Here is a 16,085-nt window from a genome sequence, read left to right as displayed (position 1 = left end):
GTTGCAATCGGAACGAATTTGTAGGTACCTACAAAGAAAAGTTGTGGAGTCGGAATGGTTAATTACAGATGTAAATGAGTCGAGCCGTTCGGGGAGATCAAATCGCTTAAAGCTCAATCAGTAAATTTAAACAAGCTCGAGATTCAAATATCGAGCTTGACTAGGCTCGCGCCCCTGTTATTTATATAACGTTTATTTAAATGTATATAAACTAGAAGTACCACCCGCCGACGGGGATCTGTTAGTTATATATCATATTAGATGAAAGCCAAATGTTTCTTACATGACCGCGAGCCTGTGTGTAAAACATAGAAAATAATAACTAAGTCGATCTATGACCCGCGTGTTGCGACAGACCTATCAAACGGGAAAAAATAGACGCATTGTGACGTGCCTGTTAAACAGGAAAAATTAGGTGAAAAAACGTAGAACCTCACACGCACGTTGCGGCGTGTTAACTTGGAAAATCTAGAACGAAACGTTAAGCAGAAAACTTGCGAAAGATGAAAAGTATAAGGGAACAAAGTTGCAAAAGATGAAAAACTTTGGGTTACAAGTAAAAAAATTCAAAAGGGTTCCGTTGTAAAAGATGGAAACTATTGAATTAGAGTTAGAAATAAAAATTTCATTTTTTTTAAAAAAAACTCTCTTAAAAGTACAACAATAATAACCACAAATATATTCCTTATTTATAGGTTTATAATTATTTATAGGTTTATAATAATTTAATTTAATAATTAATAATTGAGCATGAGTTCAAGTTCAAAAAACTATTTACTAGACGTGCTCAAACTTAGACGAGCTCACTCGTTTCCACCACTGATTATTTTTATTTATTTATAAATATTTTGACAGTCTCATCTTTGATTATTTCAGGAAGACTCATAGATAATCATTCCTATTCCTATTTATATATTTATGAAACAAATAGAAAATGACATAGTTAAATGACAACTAAGGGTCAATTTCGACAACTTTAGTTGCAACAAGGGACCGTCCAATTTTGTCGAAAGATTGATGTCTACAAGCAACATAATAATCGAATAAAAAGAAATGGATGATAAATTTAATCATTCAATTTGATTGTATCTTATCGAATTATCAATCATAGTATCTTGGTATAATTGAGATGTGACTTTAACACTAAACGTTCACGCTTGAATATCTCATGTAAACGTGAAGGCATCATATTGTTTGTCAAATAAAAACATAATTTAAGAAATAATTATTATTACTTTAAATTTTAATTTGATTGTTTATTTTTTACATTTTTATTAATTATAATATGTTCTGTTGAGTTTTACCAATATTAAAAGATATAGACAACTAATTTAGGATATACCAAGATAATAAGATAAAAAAAATAAATAAATAAACAAAGATAGCACAAAATTATTGATGTTAATAAAATGATATGATATATCGGGCAGTGCCGTCTCCGAGAAATCTCAAAACGTTTTGGGCCTGGAGCCACTAAAATAAATCGGGCCCATATAATTTAAACACAATAATCATATATAAAAAAAAACTATAATATGACACTAATTGTTAAAACAATCATCAAAATAAAAGTATTGTACCAAAATGATCTAAATTTACCTACTTAAGCGAATCATGCGGCTCTCCTAGCGTTTCTGGAAGCAAAGCTTTCGACCAAGAATTCATACAAAACCGAACCGACCTGTAACCTGCTCTCCGTTTATTGCTCAGGTCGGACACACATACGTGATTCGTGGGCGCTGCACGCTGGTACCCGATTTGAATCGTTGGCTTTTGATCGCTGGGTCTTTGGCTTGTGTTGTGTGTGACGCTGCTTGTTACGCAATGACGCTTCGTTCTCTTTTCCCGCTCATCATATCGTTCAGTGTTCACAAATCACAATTGAAGGGAAAATTATAATTAGTTTAAAACAATAAAGGCCCAAAAACAAACGTATAGTATAGGGATTTTTTTTTAAACTTTGGGCCCTTAAGAGCTTTGGGCCTGGATCAGCAGCCCTACCTGCCCCTACTTGTCACCGGGCTTGATATCGGGTCTTGTATGTATGTTGGTCTTTCTAAGCTTGAGTATAGGTTGCAACATGTAGACCATATGTTAAAATGGGTCTCAAGGCCTTAGCCTCAAGGACCACTTGATGAATTACCAAGTGATTGACACAACTCACAACCGAAACACAAATAACACATAATCATGATTGAACAATTTGTTTGACTCTTTTCTTATTAATAAAACTGAGAATTACAATGCCTTAGATAGGCTAACAACTTGACCCACAAGATAACACCATTAAACCAATCCTATTATAATTTGAAAGCTACTTCTAATCTTATTCGAATTTTAAACATACAATTTACTAACAAGTTTAAACTATATTAATACTACTAGTCTAAGTTCCCGTGTAATACACGGGTGACTAAACAACAAAAAAAATATACTTTAATACGTAAATACTTTATTACATCCTGATGATATTGAGCTATAAGAGAGTAACTGAGTGCTTCTCTTTGACATCCTAAAGTTATGTATATTGATCGTAAACATAATTTTTCCATAGATATAAAATAAATAATGATCCAACCTCGAATTAGTGTTGAAGGCCTTCCACATTACATAAGCAATGATTCCCCTAAGAGTATAAACAAAAAGGCCCCAACATTGTATCTAGTTGAAATATCCGATGATCGGAGTTGTGTTTGCGTGTCAACCCAACCCGACTCATCCCATACCATAAAAAAAATCAAGGAAGCCTATTTACAAAGAAAACCTCAAATTAGGCATGCAACTAAAGTAATTAATTCAATCTTTTGTTTTTCTAAACGAGGACGACACCCCGTCAAAACTTTATTAATAAAATTAAAAAATAATAGTTACACCTAAAGAGCATTGGGTCTTCCAAGACATACCCCAAGAACACCAACCTCAAAAACGCCTAAGGCCTTACAGAACGGGTTTTAACAAACCCCTACCCCAACCACTCTAACAAATAACAATTACTACTTCTAACTCTACTCACGACCACACACAACCCAAGTATTACAAACATAAAACCTATTCAAAATCCAACAAAAAATAAACGAAAACAACCAAAATCAAGACTAAATACAGTTCAAACAAAAAACATCAATCTTCAAAACTCTATCGGCTTTCATACGCATCAGCAACAAACTTCAAGCTTCTAGCCATCATTCAAGTCAAACCCAAGTCCAATAACCTGCATTTACCACCAAACCCAACAATACCTATCAGCAAATAAACAGTCAATAAACATTCAATGTGAGTTTAATCCCAAGTCCACAAATTTCATGCCAAAAACTAAAAAACTGGTTGAAACTTTAAGTGAATTCATTTACAAAATAAATCATGAATCAAAGTAGAAAGCTTTAACACACTATATGTGTTTGTCCAATTTTGTTCTTAATAAGTATTTATTGTGTTAAATAGTATTACAAAAACCATATTAATACAATAATAATCTTAACATTTGAATTAAACAATTTTAGAAATTGTGTGCATTAAAACAGACTTCGTCAACTTTCAACTGTTTGACACTTTGACGCATTCAAACCGTCTTCTTTTAACCGATTAAAAGGTTCTAGGTTTTATAATATGAAAATGGGTGACTTTTAACTCATTTGGCCTAAACCTATTTAGCCTTTTTTTATAAACAAATTACCCCTTTGATGTGTTGTAAGCTGACCCACTTATAAGTAAATATGTCAAGTTTAAAATCATAATCATCAGGGAGTATTTGAATAATCCTGAAATGCAGCTGGCATAATCTGAATGTTGAATTCTTCTATAAATTATATTTTCGGGTTCCTATAAAACTGAAGGAACAGAACCCATGAAATCGAATCAACGCCCAATTGTAAAAACCAAATAACATCGAAAAAAGATATAAAATCACCTTAATTGGCAGAGACTTGTCTTGGAGTTCTTCTACTCGTTAGCGACCAACAATTCATCACCGATTATAGCCAAGTTAGATTTAAAAGCTGAAAAACTTAGTCCAAGGTCCAAGGCTTCGATTTACTTCCTAAACCAGATAAAAATGACTCCAAGTCTGTTTTAAGTAAGTCGTTGTCAATTTCCCTCAAAGTTTACAACTTTGTTTCAGTAAACAATCACTTTCATTCAATTGGAACTGGATATAATTATAATAATAATGACGATGAACATTGGCAAGCTCGTTTCGACAACAGTTGCTCACATAGGCATAGGCACGATAGGTTAGAAGTTGAGAAAATAGAATAACACGTATATGAAAGATGGTTGTCTAAAAGTTTATGTTCTTTCCCATATGAATTCACCTAATAATTTTCTAATTTCGTAATTATTGTAGTTAAGTTACAATAAAATTGGATTAGAACATACCTACCTACAACATAATATGTGAGCCTAACCTTAAGACCATATTTCGGCAACTCATGAGCTATCATTAGCAACTAAATAATCACTCCAAACAAATATAGATCACAATAAATAAGAATCGTAACCTTTGAACAAAACGGTTGATGAGGTTGTTTGGATGAAGTTTGGTGACCCAAATCAACCCACATAAAAGTAAATGATCAAAAGTGACACCTTTGTTTAAAATTATCAACTGTTTCAAAATATAAATACACACTTGTAATTTATAGAAAGTAAAACAAACCACATTGGCCCTTTGAGTAGAACACAAAAACACACCTGAGTTCTTTAAATTTTGCAGCAAGATCTTCCAGAGGAACACATTTCTGTTTCTGCAAATTGAAGAGCATGTACGTGATATCATGAAATCATTTTATAACCCATTACCTTTAAGAAAACAATTTACACATTAAGTTAAATTATTTAATAAGACCAAAGACATACCTTAATGTACTCAACAAAATCAAAAAGCAAACCATGGTTGGCATATTGAACTTCATTTTCTATAGTACTTTCAGCATCTACTTTAAAATCCCTTTTTCCATTTCTCAAACTCTAAAGCTGCTGATTAGATTGAATTTAACCTATCAAATGTTCAACACTATATGGAAGTCGAAATTCGTGTCGACTCGCCAGCTTTTATATTAAGTTGAAATCAAAGAGAATTTTACATATATAATAAACTAAATTTTTATAAAAATAAAAAAACCATAAAATTTGGTATTCTTCAGCTATTTAGTCGCTAACCAGCGAATAACGCCAAAACCTCGCAACGCTACGGCACGCGCTATAGTGGGCGCTATTACCACTATTGACATCTATGAATCTAATATCTTTTAAATAGAACAATTTAGGACATTATACGAATTTTAATATAAGTTAGACTAATTTTGACCCGTTTAACTTGTACCCATTTTATATTTTGCTACGTTTTTTTAATATTTTACATATATCAAATAAAATTAAAGCCTGAATTGACCCGTTAAATGAGGTGCATATTGGTGACTTTGCAAAAGAAACGGAAATTACCTGGTCATAGTTAAGTTCCTCTGAAGGCAGCACCTTTCCCTGCAAAAAAAATATATTAAAAAACAACGTATTATCATCAGGTTTCTAGAAATTGACTGCGAGAAGTAACATCACCTAAAGGCAGCACCTTCCCCTAAAAAAAAAGAAAATAAAATCAAACTAATTGACACATAACTCCCGTTTTTAGATTAAAAAAAACTTATAGCAAAAAAACCACCAACTCCATTGCCAGCATCCACAATTATATGAAATCCTTCCAACGGCTTTTTTGTTATCCTGAAGCAGGTGACAAAATTAAAATGACAATGTTCCTTCAAGATTAGATAATACTCGGTTCCGATCATTTTACCTGTTATGATAATAGCTCCAGTTGTATAAAAATGTTCATATTTTTGTCAATGTAGTATTGAATACTACTAGTGTGGCCTGCCACATCGACTCGGCGAATGGGCAAGAAACAAAAAAAAGTTAGCTTGTTTCATTGTATTCACCACAAACAACACATGTTTTCGAGGGAACCTGGATTCTCCTTCTAAGCAGCAAAATTATAGTCAACATTCTCTCTTTCACAGCCCTCCATGCCACAATTCCTACCTTCTTTGGAACCCACGAATTCCACTCAAAAACATAATTAGGTCGAACCTTATTAACTGATTGCACCCATACTTTAATGCTCCTAACATAAGTTCCAATCCAGTTCAGCACTCCCAAACCCTACCCTAACTCAATTTAAACAAACAGAAACCTGAACCCTAACAACGTGTCACTTAAGACACTGATAATACATGCGGTAGCTATCATTAGCAACTAAATAATCACTCCAAATAAATATAGATCACAATAACACTTGAAAAAGATTAACAAAATGAACATAGAGAAACCTGATTGTAAGAGACTTGCCAATCTTTGACTTTTCAACCATAAACAATCTATAACCCTAGAAGATAAGATATCAACAATTGGTGTTTAGAAAGGCATAAAGGGTTTGATATGAGTTTCGGGCAACATTTGAATAAAGTGGAAACCTGTGTAGGAAGATGAGGTGAAGTTGTATAATGAAAGCTCTTTCCAGTGCTCTTTGCAAATTGAAGATTTCGAATGAAAATGATAATCTGCCGATGCTCTAATCGGATTACATCATAAATCCCCTCAAAGACTGATTTGGTAGAGTGTCTTTCTCACTCCCAATAAAGACAGTACGATCCAAAAGCACCGATGCATCACATCCCTACATCATGTTTCACTGTAATTCACTTAAAACAGAATTCTAAACATAACAAATGCATATAATACATCTATGTGTCTACATATGTATGTTCTTTACAATGGAAACATGTAACTAAGAACGTAAAGCGTTTGATGCTTAATAACGAAACACAACCCATATGAGAGCAATAGATGGTTCATGTACACCTTGAAGTACATACAAAAAGCTTTCTTAACTTTTTAACCCATCCATAGCTTCAAATCTCGATCCCGACCACCCGATGCAACTTTCTCACCATCTGGACTCCAATCCACAGCAAAAACATTAACAAATTGAAAGAAAAGAATGATAATAATTATCATCTTGTTGAAATGACCTTTATTCTTGTTAACCTTCTTTTTTTTAAGAAAAACAATATAAATTAAAAAAAATAATAACCTCATCTTCATGACCAGGAAGGTCTTGCTTCAATTTCTGTGTCCTCACATCCCAAACCTAAATATATAACATGTTTAAGATCATAACAAATTAAAACAGTACTTGTAAATTTATAGAATTGATCTGGATTATTCATTATTTATAATCAATTATGAACAAAATTAATGTTACCTTCAAGGTAGAGTCCTTGCTACCACTCAAGAGAAGCCTGCTGTCAGCAGACCAACTGCACAAAACCATACAACACTTGAGAAACGAATTCGTAATAGCATTTCATGGATTTCTATTACTTTATAACATCTAACAAAATAAAATTGGCAAATAAAGCAGAGTTCCTAACCAACTCAGATTTATACGGATCCGTCATATGAACCAGAAACCCAACTTCCATATCTGCAAGGAAAATAAGAATACACACACAAAAATTGAAATTAGAACAATATTATATTCAAATAAACAGAACAAAAAGTCTGTTTTATTAAATTTTCAAACTCCGTAACAACATGGCAACATAATAAATCTGTATACATAATCAAAATAAGCGATTAGGGTTTATGATGGAATGAATGAACTGGAAAACTAAGAAAAGAGGATTAACCAGAAACAAATAGAAATCCATTACGGTGTATTAGAACATCAATAAACAGACAAATTACAACAATCAACTGGTTAAAATCTCATATCAAAAACAATTAGCGGATCCGTTAACATCAACAACAACATCAACAACAAAATCAAAAAGCAAACCATGGTTGGCATATTGAACTTCATTTTCTATAGTACTTTCAGCATCTACTTTAAAATCCCTTTTTCCATTTCTCAAACTCTAAAGCTGCTGATTAGATTGAATTTAGCCTATCAAATGTTCAACACTATATGGAAGTCGAAATTCGTGTCGACTCGCTAGCTTTTATATTAAGTTGAAATCAAAGAGAATTTTACATATATAATAAACTAAATTTTTATAAATATAAAAAAACCATAAAATTTGGTATTCTTCAGCTATTTAGTAGCTAACCAGTGAATAACGCCAAAACCTCGCAACGCTACGGCACGCGCTATAGTGGGCGCTATTACCACTATTGACATCTATGAATCTAATCTCTTTTAAATAGAACAATTTAGGACATTATACGAATTTTAATATAAGTTAGACTAATTTTGACCCGTTTAACTTGTACCCATTTTATATTTTGCTACGTTTTTTTTAATATTTTACATATAACGGTTCCTGTACGAAATGTTGTTATCATAAAAAAACATGAGAAATGATCCTGACCATCAATATACTAAATCAAAGGCTGGTAATTAGGGGATGGCAAAATAGTAAATAGGATACTGATTAGAAATTAATAAAAGGGTATAATGGGCAATTTACCTCAATTTATCCCTTTATCTTACCCATCTTACCCTCAATTTATCCCTATATCTCCGTTCCCAAATCTTTTTGTTCAACATATTTCTACAATCTAGGAACTTGAAATTCAAAATTAAGATGGCGTATATTAAAAAAAGCAGCCTTCCAAATCGCAAAGTGTTAGTTGTAACATTTGATTTTATTTTTCCAGTTCTGATATACGATTATTCGGAGAAGGAGTGGCTGCGATCAGAGAAATTAGAGAACGGAAGAGGAATATGGGAAAATTGCAACAGCTAGATCCTAGCACCAAGAAAAATGGTAGCAGTACATTCATTTTGTGCATTTTTTACAAATAATATGTTTTTTCATGTGTTGTTATGTCTTTGAAAGTGCTAGTTGTACGTGATTTTGTAAATGAGAGTTGCTTTTGGTTACCATTTTATGTTGCTATTCTTGGATTACATATAACGTTAATAGCAGAATTTTGACAATCCATTTATTTCTAAGTCGGGCGATGTTAAGTGTACTAAGTGTACGAAAGCGAGGGTAGCGGGTTGTGTGTTATGAGCGCCAAATTCATAAGTTGGGTGCTGTTAAGTGTACTAACATCTACTGATTTGGTATTTCATAAGTTCATATAATGTGTTCTGTTGTTGAAGTAATTGTGTTAGATTCGGCATCAACCAAGAAGAGGACACAGGCTGATTATGATGACGATAAGTGTCGTAAAGGTAAAATTTTGAACCTCATTAAACTCCAAATCATCATGTTTGTTTCAAAAGATTATAATAATTTTTTTGTAGCTGTAGGTGATAAGCTAAAGAGCACGAAACCACTAGTAGGGGCACCCAAAAAAGCGATACAACTACAATCAACCAAAAAAACAGGTAAAAATAATGGTGGTATAAAAAAATCAACACACATGGCTGTACGTTGATACAGTTGTGCTATTACTAGGCGCCAAGTGTTGTTACAGTTGGTGCTATAACAAGGTGCCAAGTGTTGTTATAATATGTGATATCATCTCTTAATAAGTGTGTTGGCTTGTGAAGTAATTGTTTTAGGTTCTTCGTCGACAAAGTGTAGGACGAAACATGACTCTGATGACGATTTTGAAACACCCATGCGAAAAGGTAAAATGTTTAACTTCTTTTAAACTAACAAAGGTAACACAACACCTCAATTTCAAATTTTTTTATTCGTATATATTAGTTGTAGCTGATAAGGTAAGGAGCATGCAAGCAGTGGAAGTGGCAAGTAGAAAAAGGAAGCAACCAGAACAACCAAAAATAACAGGTAAAAACAACGGGGATAAAAAATAAAAATACTAAGGGTTGCATGGGTTTTACAAGTTTTATTATATTCTTGTTTGCTACCTTTGTATGCAGCCTCACATAGTAACAACAAAGGAAAGGGGCGTTCTGTTAATAAAGGTCAATCTGGAAAGGATGCAAGCAACAACAAATCCAATGAACCTCAAATTTACAAAGATATCACAAGAAAACGAATAAGGACAAGGAGCAATCCATTAAAGCTTTTTACCTTAATGAAAGAATTAAATGAGCCTCAGTTGTTGGCAGTTGAACAGATGGGGTTTGGAAGTTTGAGACACCTTAGTGTACATAGAATCCCAACACGTTTGGGTTTGTGGCTGGTAACAAATTATGATCACCAAAACAACTGCCTAAACGTTGGGACACACACAATTCAAATAACACGAGAGCTGATCGCAGACGTACTTGGAATCCCAATGGGCGATGTCCGAGTAAATTATGTGAAAAAGCCTAGTAAGAAGGATCCTGTTATACTAAGATGGAGAAATCAATTTGGGCCTGGTTCAAATCTTAAAACTGTGAAAGATGTAATTGATTTCATTAAAGCTTCTGATGATAGTGGAAGAATGTTCATGTTGAACTACTTAGTGGTTTTCAACACAATTATGGGCGTGACCACGAAAGGCGGACATGTGAATATGAAATTCTTACCATCAGTGACTCCTAATGCTGATATCAACAAGATGGATTGGTGTAGTTACCTTATTGAATGTTTGCGAAAAACCAAAAGAAAGTGGAGTGGTCTAGAACATTATAATGGCCCACTAACTTTGTTGGCAGTAAGTATGCTAATTTACAGTAATTTATAAAATGTACGCTTGGTTTTTTATTTAATCTCGGACAATAGATTTAATGTGTTTATTGTTTCAGTTATTGTATGCTCATGACAAAGGGAAGGCAGTACTAACGACGGTACCAACAATAAAACACTACGGGACTGGTTCACTTAAGGAGCTTGAGGATGATTTAACAGCTAAGACTGATACGTTCCTTACTAATTTGGCAGCATCCGTTGCAGCAAAGCAAGTTAATAATGTGGATGACGTAACTATGATGGAAAAACAAAACGAAGATGTTGAAACAAATAACAATGTAAGCAACACTGTAGATGGTGCTAATTCTTTTATAGACGAGTTAAACGCATATCATGTCAGCCTCGCGGATTGTGTAACCCCGACTCCTGAAGAACAAATAGAAGGGTTGATTAGAACAGAAAAAGACGGTCATTTTTTTAGTGTTCCGAGTAATGAATCATTTCAAAGGCAATCAGAACCTTACCACACAACAAATGCAATTGTAAGTTATCCATTTTAAAATAATATGTGGAATGTGATATACTTATTAATTTAATATGAAATATATTTTGTTGGCTTCAGGAATTGAAATGTTCAATAGAGAAGAAGGTGTGTGCACTTAATACAATAATAACAGACATTGAGGGTTTGATCAAGGAAGGAGAAAAGAGGTTTCCTAACGATGATGGGATAAAAGAAACAAAACTTGAATGGGAGTCTATTCTTAGAAAATTCACATACAACACATAGGAAGAAACAAGGGGCATTGGTGATGATAGCAAAAAAAGCGACAGTCAAGACAGCACGTCCTGGTTTGATTTAACACCGATCAGAATTAAGCACATTCGCAGAACAAATAGAAAGGGACATATTCAGCAAGTTAGAAAGTGGTGAACAATCAAATAATCTAAAAAATAGTCGCAAGGCACAACCTAATAGCATGCCAAGTTTTGATTTGATATCACAACTTACCCCTACTGACCAACGCACTTCACCAAATGAAGTTAAAACCCATCCTCAAGAAGATGTTCGATTTCAAACTCCAATTATGTATGGAAAAAGTGCCTCAAGTGAAGAAGATGCTCCATATCAAACACCAATATGTGACCTTAAAGAACCAGCACCCTTAAGTGTGGATAAACATAAGCCACAAGAAAACCAACACCGTAGACGTACTATAAAATTGCCTGATATAATGTGTTCACCTTATGCGCATAAAAAAGTTAGACTATTTAAGAGCCTCTCAAGGGAAGAGAATAAAATTGCGGACACCATATTTGCTGCTGTGAAAAATGAGTGGTAAGATATATTCCATTAAATTTTCAATGTTTTAGGTTTCGAATTTGTAAACTATTTTTTTATATTTTGCATAATAATCAGGAATGAAGTGTTTCAAACCCAACATGGGGCTGCTGTGCCTAGGGTATCTTTTGAGTCACTATACCCTAACGTGGAGGTACACATAAGTGTGTTGAAATGCTGGGCTTCTGTCCTAAACAGTGAGGACAAATTCAGAAACAAAAGAGATCCAACCAGGTTTTTTTGCTCATGCAACATGTTGGTAAGTCTCAACACGACATTTTATATTCTAATAATCATCAACACATAATTATTAGAATATTAGTTAAAACACGACACATTAACATCAATCGTTGAATGGTTTGCATTTCATCCTAAACGTTGATATCAGATGTATTTAGCACAGTCTGATGGTTTTTTTAAGGGTGACAAAGACTTTGAAAAAAGCGTTGAGGAGTCAAGCAGAATCACTACGTTCAATGCTAATATGGAGAGTTGTCTACGTGAAGCAAATATGGACACCCTTATTGGTATTGACTTAGTTTTTATACCAATTTTGCATTCTAAGCATTACTACTTGATATGTTACAATTTGAAAAAAGCACTGGTAGATGTCATTGACAATCTTGGGCGTAATGTCGAGTTTGATTCAAAATATGCGTTTCGACCTCAGATAATGGTAAGTATGTGTCTTACTTTTTTAGGTTATAACATATAGTAAATTAAATTCGCAGCAAAATATAAACTTGATCCCCTTATATTATAACAAATATTAATTTAAATTTCAGCAAAATACTTTGTGCAACTATCTGGAAATGACTTCTCACCCAATTGCATCTAAACTAAGAAAGTGTGAACCGAAAATACTGGAAATGCCTTGGAGAACTGTTAACAACTCAGTAGATTGTGGAATTTTTGTGATGCGCCACATGGAGACGTATAAATGCACAACAATCAAGGACTGGAAACCGAAATGTGGACTAGCTGGAGAATCCGAGTATCAGAAGACACAACTTGTGGATCTGAGAATGAAGTATCTTGCAAAAATACTGTTGTCTGACATAAACATACGTAAGGGTGTGGTTATATCCGAGGTTCGTGAATATTCCAAAAGACCAACTGAAGAAAGGGAAGCAATGAAGGCAAATATGTTTGAAAGGATAACAACAAGGGTTAATAATGCTCTTTAATTAGTATTGGGTTTGTTTAAGACATTATTTGGTTGAGTAGATTTCTATCTTTGTTTGATACGGGTTTGTTTACTGGTATGTTTTTTTAAGACTATTTAATGGTTTATCCAACCTTGATTTTAATCATTACATGTAGTTGTGAAGTTGTTGATGGCACCATCATAAGATATGTTTATAAATTCGCAATTAGTTCCAGCTGACCAAACTCAAGATCATAAACTCAACATTAGTTCCGTCTGACCAAACTCAAGATCATAAAAAATGATGTTATATAAAACTACGAGAACAATTATAACAAAGTACCAGTACAGCACTGGTAGACCAATATCAGCACAAGCATAACAGTATCAGCACTTGTATAACAGTTTCAGCACCGTCAAACCAATATAAGCACTAGTATAAAATGAGTTAAGAACATAAGCATATAAAGAAAATAAGAGACAAGTATAAAATGAAAGCAAACTTAGGCATATAATATGCTCAGAAACAAATGTCTTAACATTACACGGAAATCAAAGTGAAAAGATCCAAACATTCCAAAAGTTAAAACAAACAATCATGAAATGTAAAAAAGTTTCCCCAGCACAACCTACCTAAAATGAAAAACTTAAACTTTTTGCTTCCCTTTGCCCAAAGTAGTGCAAGTACGCTTGTCATGCTCTATCGAACCGCATATTCCGCATGACCTTGTTTTCCTAGCAGGTTTGTTGGCGATTTGCTCACTGATAGGTTTAAATCGTTTTTTGGATCCACATCCCTTAGTTCGAATCCCAACTGGAACCAGTACAGTGTCTTCTGAAGGTTGATTAAACCCGAGAAGAGTTGCCACCCTATCCTTTTTGGATACGGGTTGGGAAACACCAGAAATTTCATCCGCCTTTACCATTTGTTCTTTAACATAATCCCTATACAACGATAGATGGTCCATATTGTTTACCAAGCGATTCACAATGTGGTCGTTTGCAGACATGATCTCACGTACAACACTTTGAACAGCGTCAACATCCTTATTCACAATATTCTTGTTCGATATGCCTTCAGACGGTTTGCTGGTGACAACCTCTCTAGTCCATCTCTTCTTCACATAGTTTTTGGGGAACACCTGTACTTGACATAGCCAAAAAACACAAAATATATGCCTGCATAGGAGACCATATTGCTCGTACCTGTGGCAACTACATAAAACATCCATATCCTCTTCCCTGAACATAACCTAGTTACAAATAAAAACAATACAATATATAAATAGCACATATAAACATAATGTTCAGCACATACTACTAACAGTACATTATATAAATGACTTGTGCTAATAATTAAAAAATATAAAAGCTATAAAAGCTAATGGTACCTCATACAATCCTGAGCGTTCAACCACTAACTCCTTTATTTCAAACTTTATAAAGTCATCAACTTCGCTAGAAGACCTTGAGGTACATTTGTTTATGCCATTGTAAATCTCCTCTTGTACGTCTTTAAATATATTCCTTGTATAAATTTGCTCAGCTTCCTTCTCAAGATCATAATCAGTAACCCAATCAGGGGTTGTGTACCTTGTAAAATGGTCATTCTTACGATGTGTGTATCTTTGGGATTCGATAGCCGTATCGAAATGGCTGAGAAATTCAACCAATGTGAGACTACTGTTTGCAACTTGTCCAAAAAAATGATTCTCGCTCTCAGAATGGGAAGTTGTTCGCATGAGCCCAGACATGTGTTCGTGATGGTAATAAGCAGGTATCCAGTCATTTCGTATAGCATACATGTCAGTCAACCATTTGTTGCCAGTCAAATTAAAATCTCTAATAATTTCCATCCATTTACTTTCAAAATAAATAGGCTCAATGGAATCAGTCCATACGATGTCACATAAACGACGTTTAAAGGTCTTGTCTCTACGAATGGTAACACCCACCTATATGTGAGAAAAACGCATAAGGGACATCTGAACCAACTACGAAAATAAACATATAATCTAAAAATATGATGCACTTAAGTTAAATATATAAACACAAAATTTTTAAATATCGGTACTAACCTTTTCAGCTAATTTTTTCATTATGTGCCACATACATAACCGATGTCTGCTGGTGGTAAAAACGTCTCGTATAGCCTTTTTCATAGCCAAGTCTTGGTCTGTGACAACAACTCGAGGAACAGCACCAAAAGCTTTTTTGAATGCTTTTAACAACCATGTGTATGCCTCAGCTGTTTCTGATCCTAACAAAGCAGCACCGAGTGTGACATTACGATGGTGATTGTCAATGCCCGTAAATGGAACAAAAACCATGTCATACCTATAAACATCAACAAAACAATTTTTAGACACATAATAGGATTATCCTTTATACAAATAATAAATTATATATAAAAAAAAACTTACTTATTAGACCGATATGTAGCATCAAATGCCACAACATCCCCAAACATAATGAAGTTGTGTTTCATAACTTCGTCAGCCCAGAAAAGCCCACCAAGATTACCTTCGTCTGTTGTAAAATAATCACATGAGAAATCAGGGTTGTACTTCTTTTTTAAAGTCAGACGTTGAACCACCATTTCAGCATCATGCTTTCCAATATAGAGATTAAGATCTCTCTTGAAGTTCTTGCAGTCAACAGCCGTCATCCCAACTTCTTCAAACCCACCACAGTGTGTTCTCATTATATTAAAAGCCTTTACTGGTCCAATATTCAATTTTGACAAACTGTAAATTAGATTTTCATCATTGTATGACAACTTCCTAGCAGCACATAGCATGTGGTAATCATCAGCATCTACAAATGCATGGTTATGGTCTTCAAAAAAGCCATAAACCTTGTACTTGTTATTGTCACATATTTGAAAACGAATATGTGCTGGACATCCGGTTCGAATTTGTAACACCCCAACCCGCAACAGGCTGGCATGTCACTATTACAGATATCAAAATCCAAACAGTTTCAAATAACAGCAAGGATCCAAGAAACAAAAGTCTCAAAACCACCAGAAAACCTAAGTCTTATATTATTCAATACTGAAATG

General features: G+C 33.9%; 2 protein-coding genes across 2 annotated transcripts; one reads left to right on the top strand and one right to left on the bottom strand.

The window, feature by feature from the left end:
• The first annotated feature begins 11,154 nt into the window (after positions 1-11,154).
• LOC110886255 lies at positions 11,155-13,119 on the top strand. The gene is made up of 3 exons (XM_035978728.1): positions 11,155-11,871; positions 11,953-12,133; positions 12,296-13,119. Exons 1-3 carry the CDS (start codon positions 11,513-11,515, stop codon positions 12,587-12,589), a joined length of 834 nt encoding a protein of 277 aa, XP_035834621.1. The 5' UTR covers positions 11,155-11,512; the 3' UTR covers positions 12,590-13,119.
• A 549-nt stretch (positions 13,120-13,668) lies between these two features.
• On the bottom strand, positions 13,669-15,725 carry LOC110883083 (protein FAR1-RELATED SEQUENCE 5-like). Its single transcript, XM_022130935.1, has 4 exons — positions 15,445-15,725; positions 15,100-15,358; positions 14,413-14,976; positions 13,669-14,274 (listed from the first exon to the last, which is right to left on the bottom strand). The coding sequence occupies exons 1-4, from the start codon at positions 15,723-15,725 to the stop codon at positions 13,669-13,671; spliced, it is 1,710 nt and encodes a 569-aa protein (XP_021986627.1).
• Between the last annotated feature and the right edge of the window lie 360 nt (positions 15,726-16,085).

Source organism: Helianthus annuus, chromosome 10 (assembly GCF_002127325.2).
Source record: "Helianthus annuus cultivar XRQ/B chromosome 10, HanXRQr2.0-SUNRISE, whole genome shotgun sequence".
Lineage (NCBI taxonomy): Eukaryota > Viridiplantae > Streptophyta > Magnoliopsida > Asterales > Asteraceae > Helianthus > Helianthus annuus.
The sequence above is the reverse complement of the archived record's forward strand: the minus strand, read 5'-3'. Positions and strand labels throughout refer to the sequence as shown.

Coding starts and splice junctions, on each gene's coding strand:
- LOC110886255 (XM_035978728.1), top strand. CDS start 11,513: ATGCCAAGTTTTGATTTGATATCACAACTTACCCCTACTGACCAACGC. Junction 11,872..11,952: donor GCTGCTGTGAAAAATGAGTG/GTAAGATATATT, acceptor CATAATAATCAG/GAATGAAGTGTTTCAAACCC. Junction 12,134..12,295: donor TTTGCTCATGCAACATGTTG/GTAAGTCTCAAC, acceptor GGTTTTTTTAAG/GGTGACAAAGACTTTGAAAA.
- LOC110883083 (XM_022130935.1), bottom strand. CDS start 15,725: ATGAGAACACACTGTGGTGGGTTTGAAGAAGTTGGGATGACGGCTGTT. Junction 15,359..15,444: donor GCTACATATCGGTCTAATAA/GTAAGTTTTTTT, acceptor TGATGTTTATAG/GTATGACATGGTTTTTGTTC. Junction 14,275..14,412: donor AACGCTCAGGATTGTATGAG/GTACCATTAGCT, acceptor ATTTGTAACTAG/GTTATGTTCAGGGAAGAGGA.